At 33.6% G+C, this 8,820-nt stretch overlaps 1 protein-coding gene across 3 annotated transcripts; it reads right to left on the bottom strand.

Moving 5' to 3' along the window:
* Positions 1-1,009: 1,009 nt before the first annotated feature.
* On the bottom strand, positions 1,010-8,515 carry LOC100786704 (F-box protein 7-like). 3 transcript variants are annotated; one of them, NM_001252784.3, is made up of 11 exons: positions 8,123-8,515; positions 7,714-7,800; positions 7,500-7,612; positions 6,833-6,949; positions 6,654-6,750; positions 5,953-6,026; positions 4,621-4,674; positions 4,433-4,534; positions 4,195-4,253; positions 1,975-2,185; positions 1,031-1,376 (listed from the first exon to the last, which is right to left on the bottom strand). In NM_001252784.3, exons 1-11 carry the CDS (start codon positions 8,136-8,138, stop codon positions 1,317-1,319), a joined length of 990 nt encoding a protein of 329 aa, NP_001239713.1. In that variant the 5' UTR covers positions 8,139-8,515; the 3' UTR covers positions 1,031-1,316. The 3 variants fall into 3 exon arrangements, 2 of the variants coding, with proteins under 2 accessions (NP_001239713.1, XP_006580993.1); XM_006580930.4 differs by having other exon boundaries at positions 1,108-1,376; positions 8,117-8,365; NR_183068.1 differs by lacking the exon at positions 5,953-6,026 and having other exon boundaries at positions 1,010-1,376.
* Between the last annotated feature and the right edge of the window lie 305 nt (positions 8,516-8,820).

Below are 8,820 nucleotides of genomic sequence, written 5' to 3'. Positions count from 1 at the left end.
AAAATATATATTTATAAAGAGTGCGTTGTATTTCTCTTCTTAACAACCGTGATATATCGAAAGAAAATTTGTGGATGCTTACTTTGTAAGCAAGGTTAATGGCGTTTAGCATTAAAGCATCTTTCTTTCTCTCCTTTTTTTTTTTCTTTATTAAAAGTGAAGACTGAAGCAGATAGCGCTGCCTTTAGAAAAGGCCAATATGCCCGAATGCACCCACCGCTATCAATTAATTACACTTCTATTTCTATGCCCAACAATTCAAGGGTTAATTTAATTTTAATACTATTTAAAGCATTATTTGAAGATTATTTGTGACTCTTTTTAGCTTTTACATTACCATTCTTGGTCTGCGTCAGTCAGATCTCAACTAATTGGACACGTGACCTTTGTCTAACCGCTAACGAGATGCCTTTGCTTGCATGCTTGTTTCACCTTTCCATTGTAAAAAAATAAAAAGGTTGGAGCGATGAGAACTTAGCTCTTCTTTGATAAACTGAATTTATAATCTATAAATAAAAAAATTATGGATGAATTGCCCCTCTATTATATCAGCCTTAATAAATTATTTAAACATTTTCTGATCAAGCATTTATCCAAATAACTTTTCATATTAAGCATTATAAATTACAACAATTGAGTTTATTTAACATTTTTTACTAAAATAAGCACATTTTTTTTTGTTTATTATCCAAATAGAGTCATAGAAGACCAATTTTGTTTCATCAAATGCATGTGAAGGCATACATTCAGTCCCCTTTTGAGTGATTTGGATTTGAATGTAAAATGCCTTGAGATAGCTAGCTTCATATCTGTTTGAGAAATTTAATTTTCGTTATTTGTGGTGTAAATGTTTTCATATGACACGAATGTTCAGCTTCTTCAGTCTCACTGTCGCGTGTATTTCATTTGCGCTACACGTACCCATAGAATGGTTTCCTATCCAAGATGTTTGGTTGGCAGCATGTCTCCCCAAACCCAGACAAACAGCATTGAGGTGACTTCACATTTCTAATTTATCACCCAATTCGTATATAAAGACGTTATACACATCTTACACAATTCTTATATAGTTTTATTACTACATGTCCTCAACAAACGAATCCATGATTTGCAAAACAAAAATTACGATTATTCCCGTTATCCAGATGCATAAAGCAGAATAAAGGGATAATTCCGCAACTCGAACCAAATCAATCTCATCACGCCATACTTACACATAAACATACAAATAAATAAATTTACAAATTCTACGACTACGACCTTAAGTTATGGATTATTTACAATGGACCAATTCTATTCTGAGGCATCATAATAATTCAACCAGGTACAAAATAATCCATCTTCTCCACCGGAAGATTCAGAACAGATGTCTCCACCTGAAGGGCAAAAGTTTAAGGAGTATTCAGATTTCAGAAAGAGGTGTGATTAGAGCCACAATGGGAAACATTAAAACAAAGAATCTCTTCTTTTAAATAAATAGTTGTTAGCCTTTCCTGTTGTATTATCACTTGTGTTAAAAGTGTCAACATGCTCCTCAATAAACAAGAGATAAAAGTAATTTAAAAAATATGAGAAACATGTACGACTAAGATTAATGTCATCCAATGTCACCTAGATATATGCCAGTAACTAATGGATGCTCTTACAACATTTTAATTTTTTAAAACACGTTGGGCAACGTAACTTCAATTTTAGTAATTTCAAAACACAACGTACAAAATTGACCAAAATACTAAAGAGTTAATGGACTTTATATATATGACCTTTATCCCTTTATTAAAAATATAGCATAACCTAACCTAGAATTTTGGGAATTTTTTTACTATACAACGTTTAAGACAATATTAGACAAAAACAAAAACCAAGATGTAATTTTATTGAAACCAGGGGCCGATTAAAAGGTTAATTGCTCAATTTAGTTGCTGGAGCCTGAAGGCTAATAGAAAAAGGCTAATAATGTGAGAAAAAATGTACCTCTTCAAATGGAACAAAGACAAAGGGAGTCATGCCCCTCTTATGTGAGACAGCTGGTACATCTGGGTTGTGTGTTTCATCATCCTGCCATCCTTCAACAACTCCAAGAATGTCCTCCTCGGGTGCACTTGCCTCACTACTGTTTACACCACTAGTGACAAGTGAGATCAAATCCATCCGATTGTTAGCCCCTGTTGTTGTTCCCCTTAACCTATACCACGCGTAGATCAACATAAGCATAGTGCAAAAGGAAAGTCCAATTCTTACTGACAGTAAAGATTAGTTTCAAAAAAATACGAATAAAGAATTATAAAAGGATGCAAAATCCAACAAATTGCATACTTTCTCTTCTCTTTCTCTACATGCAAGCTAATTTCACAGGATACAAAACTCTCATGTTTTTATTTTCAACTTTTCACTCAAGAACTGTTCCGGTCATGATCTTCCCCCACTTTTAAGAGCCTAGAGCACATTTCAAAGTGATGTAACACAAAGATCAATTATAATTATATTTTGGTTTCATGGATTTATTCTAATTCTCATATGGTGTAATTAGGGTCAGGATTGATTATCTTACATGGGAAGGAATTCACCTCTTGTAGAAGCATTAGACACTGATATCATTTGATAACCTTTTCTAGAAAACAAATTTAACAAATCTAATTACTAAATCATGTGATATTATTTTGATGACTAATCATACCAAATTTTAGATAACTTGGACATTCATGAGTAAGTATCTCATAGTTAACATTTACTTATATTTCAAAAATATATTATATGCTAAAGTAAATTTGAAAGATGAATTATAAGCTAGCTTTTATATTTTATGGAGTTTTGCAGGCTTAATATACTTAATGGGAACTTTTAATCCAATAGTTGAATTGATGAAATTCATCATCCATAAAAATGTTAATAAATGGTGGTATGACTTACTCTTGGAATTAGTAGATCTTCACTCACTTTAAATTACATTATCTCTTTTGTTTTATTTGTAGTGATCAAACACATTCTTTTTTGCTTCTTGTTGGTGCATGTAGCCAACCTTACCTAGTGGGATAAGGCTTTTGTCGTTGCCAGTAGTCACTGAACAACTAATATTCAGGCTAGTAGTCACCGAATTACAGTATCTGTGTATTGTGTCTCAGTTTCATTATATTCTTCTTGAATCTGAGTCTTTGGAAGTGTTGTATCTCATCTTGTAGGGGTATTGTTCATTTTTGCCATCTCTATGGTAACATTATTGGGGAGTGGGGACGTTTGCCTAATTCTCCAACAAGATTGGAATTTTAATCTAATTCATGTGCTTTGTGAAGGGAATCTGACTTCCTTGCAAAAACAAAGTTGAACTAACTCTAACTAGGTGTTCTCTGTCGCCTCTTTTCAAGTATCCTATTTTTCTGCATGTAATATGTCAGTGAAGCTGGTTAGATTTACTTAAGATGTGAGCAATGAATTGGATGGTTAAGATGTTGGGCCTATTAGAACCCATATACAAAAATGTCCTTGGGAACTATTGTAATTTGCAATTCGTTGTAGGCTTTAAATTCGGCCAAGCCTAATGTGAACCTCTCAAGGTTTTGACCTAAATTTTCTTTGTTTCACTTCTAAGCTACCTCTATTGATTATTCACTTACTGTTCTTCTGTTATTACTACTTTTCCTACGTCACATAGATCCTTACCTTCAAACTCAGTACAAATGTCAAAGCATTACAAAATGCCTCAGAAATAATACATGAATGTTAACCAACACAATGGTAGTTATTCTTAAAAAGAACTGTTCCACTGCTCAGGACATTCTTGCCCAATAACAACTTATTCCATCCTTTTTTCACTCCCTTCACAAGCATAAACAATTATGCCTTTTTATTCCATAATCCATGCTGAAAAGGATACTCCTACTCTTTCTAACTAATTATTTTTTTGGCATGGACGAGTGGAGGGAATTGTTTAATGAGGTATCCATCGGATATAGGTGAACTCCAATATCAAAACATCTTTAACTTATTACAGTGAAAACATTTCTCTAAATTCAACATCCCATCCTCCACTGTTGAAGATAATTTTGACGAATATTTTATCTATTTTCTTACATAGCAAGAGTATAGAAGCACATCAAATCCCAACCTAACAAGATAAGGAATGGAAAAGATTTCATTTCTGGTTCTTGATGTTAGCTTTACTACAAGACATGTTAATCAAGCAAACTCATCAAATACCTTAAACGTATCCTCAAAACAGTGGGTCGCATGCCTGGATACAAGACTGCAGCTTCAACCTGCAGTAATAGTATCAATTGCAAATGCCTCAACATCCTTGAAGAAATATAAATATTATGCAATAAACTTCCTAGTGTCTACTCAGATTTGCAAATAATGAAGATTAAAGAGGATAAAAGGAGATGCAAATGTATCAGGAAAAACTCAACTACATAATTAGACAAAATAAGAATATAACCTTGTCATCTGACAATGTGTAGTGGCCACCAAAAACACAGTCTATTTTAGATGATCGGAAATTCATGCACTTTGCCACATCCTTGATCTTCTGAGATGAATTCTACATAACACAAAAATAACTTTTCATACAATCAGATAGAAGAAAGCATATATATTAAATGGATTCAGACAGCACTGAATTATAACCTTGTAAAGGAATCGCCCAGATGGAAAAAATCTCAAGTATCGGAAATAGCAGACCTGCAGAATATGGATAAAATTTATATACAAAAAATAAAAACGTGAATGAATGACAGACTAAACAAGATTTATGTACGACTTGTTGCTACAATAACATTATATTCATATACTGAAATTTGAGGATAAATATATATAAAACCCACATTCTTATACAATTTTAAATGGACTCAGGGAATCTTCCTAGATGCACTGGTTTGTTGCCAAGAAAAAACAGAAGGAAAAAAAACACACAAACAAAACAATGATTTCCCCTTCTAAATTTAATTTTACAAGTGAAAAAGAGGCATCCAATTGCATCCTGTATATCCAGATTAAGTAAACACCATGCATACAGAAAATAAATATGAAAAACACAAATACCAAGAGAGGGATGAGATCAAATTTTACATTAAAACTCTCAAGTGCTGAGGATGAAATTAGAAAGACAAGAAAACTCCAAAAGCATTCCACTATATCAAGGATAATACAATACACTCACCAGTCTTCTCCAACAATTATAATGATAAGGAGAAATCTCTAATTCAAATACTATAATACTATACGGCCATAGTACCAAGAAGCATACCATTCTTCAATTCTTAACACTTAATGGACAACAAGAAGCGCTAGCAGCTATCCAATTAGCTATTGAGGCTACATGGACTTAAAAAAGCATATTGCAGGCTTATAGACTTATACTTTCATTTCAAGTATAGTGCAGTTAAAATTTTACAGAATCCGGTACACACACATGAAAATGCTAGGCTTTAATATTGTTTAGGATTTATAAATTCACATACAAATTTACAGTGTCGAGCACTAAGTGTTTCTAACTTGAAAAAATACTTGACATTATAAACTGATGTAGCTATATTTCTGAGTAAGGACTAAGGAACACTAAGGGCTGTTTGGTTTGTTTTCTGTCTTCATTTTAGTTGATAATTTTTCATTTATAATGACAAAAATATCCTCTTGTATTCTTTTTCTTTCTTGTCTTCAAGTTTTAGTAAAAGAACTTGAAAACAGAATACGGAATGGAAACACGGTAACAGTATGGTAGTTATTAATGAAGATGTATGAACTGAAAATGAAATCAGAAAATAAAGCAAATACCTTCTGAAAGTTCCATTTTTTTTATGACTATGCACACTACTACAAGCATTTTATTCCCAAAACATGATATTGAAAAATAGTTGAAACGAGTTAATCACATGCCACATGACGACATGATAACAAAGATTAACAAAAGCAAAAAAGAATGTCTATTTCCTAGCAATACAAGTAGATATTGACGCATACCACATGTACGGGATTAGTGATTTTCCACTCAGCAACTCCAGCTCGAATGTAAGTATTTCTACTCACATAAAGACCTGAGATGTGGGAGCACTGTAAGACAAAGAGACCTAGCTAAAAACATAACATAAAAGGAATAGGAAAATCATGTACATCTACTTTTAGCGTGAATTTGAAGTTCCTTTTCCTATTTTTCTTCTTTTCTTTTTTGACCTTTTGTAGTGAAGGTATCCATTAGCTAGGAATATGGCCAGAATACTCTTTATAAGGTTCGAGCAATCCTCCTCCCTTAAGCTAGCTTTTGGGGGTCCAGTCCTTCTCTAATAAAGAAACATAGTCTATCAAGTCTTAATGTTGTGCTACTAGCAAATATATTGGTCCTGTAAACTTCGTGCTCCAAATGTCCAGTCTTGGGCATACAGGTAGTGTGCTGAGATGTCTCACGTTGATTTGGAAAAAGGAATATGGCCAAAATACTCCTTATAAGGCTAGGGAAATCCTTCCCTTTAAGATATCTTTTAGGGCTGAGTTAGGCTCAATCCATTTCTAATAATGAGAACCCCACCTTAAAATATGATACATTTCCATACAGCATTTGTTCAAAGCAGAATAAAAAAATTCAACCATCAAGCAGCAACCCAGCATTGCCAATCAATCTGAGGAGCAGGAAATAAAGTTATGCAATAAGAGATGGTTGTTCTTACCATCAGTCCGCAACCTTGGTCGTAACAGCCACATTTTCCGCCATGAGCCATCATATTTTGATTGAAGTATCTTATAGTTTTCTACAATTCCAAATAGCTTCATAGAAGAGACTCCATAATTAGAAATGTAATTTATATGCAGTAGATGTTCCATATTCAAAACCTTTTATTGAGTTTACCTGCCAAGCCTTCAAGCATGCATTGCGCCAAAATACAGGGTTACGAATTGTGTACTTCCATTTTCGACAAACACAAGATGCCTTCCCCAAATCATATGGAGTCATTCGAGCAAAAACCTATCAAATATATTCAGTAAATCTTTCATAGTTTGTTCTTGTATACAATAATAGACCTTTTAGCATATGAATTTTCATGCATATAATTTGTTCAAAAATTAGAGAAAAGGACTTGAAGAGAGGTTCGTAGAGGTTTCAAACAAGTGAAAGATTTAGGTCATTAGCATTCTGGTTCTTATTTTAAGAACAGTGCCTGAGCTCAAAACTGTAGGACCAATGACAAGGCAAAATCTAAACTATCATGTTATTTTACAAAAGTGGTATTGTGTGTGTGTGTGTGTGAGAGAGAGAGAGAGAAAGAGAGAGATGATTTCAATAATGTAACAAAAAGCCTCATAAGTTTCCAGCATAGCAAGAAAACATTTGTTAACATGTTCTAAACTAATTTCATAACCATGACCAAACTGTCCCACATCAGATACTTAGACCACACATACCATTAGCACATAGTAACTAGTCCCATTGTCACTCCCACACAATATACTTCCACCATAAAAAAAATAGCCATTAAGTCAATGATCAAAATGTATAACTTGATGATATGAAACACCTCAAAAAGCAGCTCATCAGGTAAGGAACGATGTATAAGTGCAGGATCCACGTAAGGCCTCCTACTTGCACTCCCAACAGGCGCAACAGGTCTCACGTTAACTCCATAAAGATCTGAAACAAAACGCATAGCAACAACGACAAGTGAATGCCACCCAGCCACACAGAACAGATGATTCAACACTACAATATATAAATTGGAATGTGACACATACCGAGCCATGGCCTCCTCGTAACAAAGTAGTTAACAGTCTTCAGCCTCAAAACTGACTCGAGTTCAGAAGAAACCGCTAACGCAAAATCTGTAAAAGAACGAACACACGCATAAATACTCCAGTTTGATCACTCGTTCATAGAAAATCAATTTACAAAACACGAAATGAACTCAATTGCATATTCAGCTGAATCACACATCTTTAATTTTTTTTTTTTCCATTTGTCAAAATTTCTAAAACACACACCAAAATCAAGAAAGTTGATGACAATTAATGGATACTCAAAACCAAAAATGATGAATTGGAATAATTAATCGTGTGGGAAGAGATATGTCCAAATCAAATTCAAAATCTATCTAGAGAGTCGAAGAAGAAGAAAGCGAAAGTGCGGAGTGAAATTGACCTGTACCTGAAGCAGAAGCCATGGGGGAATGCAGCAACAGAGTGAGGTTCCTTCACGAATTTCTCAGACAAATTGAGAAGAACGACGGAAAAAAGGGGAATGAGTTCGGTAACAATTGCAGAATACCTCAAAACGCTGCCGTATCGACGTAGGCCATGTACGTACGGTACGCGCCCCAATACTTTGGCGGGTCCTTTTAATGAGATTGAGAAGCCTGACCCTGACATCCAACTCACTCCTTTGCTTCTTATCCAAAGAAATTCTTACCATTTTTATTTTATAGTTCACTGACTGCGTCTAGATAAATCCAAGAGTGACAGGACAGGTTTTAAAATAAATGTTTTTCAATAATAAGTACTGTATATTTTTTATAAATACTATCATTTAAATATTTCTAAAATAATTTCTAAAAATGTTGAATTTTAAAAAACTTACTTGTTGCATCAAATTATGCCAAATTTAAGTTTTAAAATAATTATTATAAACCTCAATAAATTATAATTATAATATTTGATTAGATGTATGCAAAAGTTAAATTCCTGTTAAAATATAGAAAATTTGGCTCTGTTTGTGCATTACTTTTCTTCTTTGGAGTTTAGGGTGTAACATGGTATCTGTGTGGATCCTGCAAAGCTCGAAATTTTATGTTCCAAAAACTAAAAATTAGAGAACTACTAATAAAACACGAGTTCGTGGGGAAGTTT

Source organism: Glycine max, chromosome 6, assembly GCF_000004515.6.
Source record: "Glycine max cultivar Williams 82 chromosome 6, Glycine_max_v4.0, whole genome shotgun sequence".
In the NCBI taxonomy this organism is placed as follows: Eukaryota; Viridiplantae; Streptophyta; class Magnoliopsida; order Fabales; family Fabaceae; genus Glycine; species Glycine max.
This window is presented reverse-complemented; position numbering and strand designations above follow the sequence as displayed.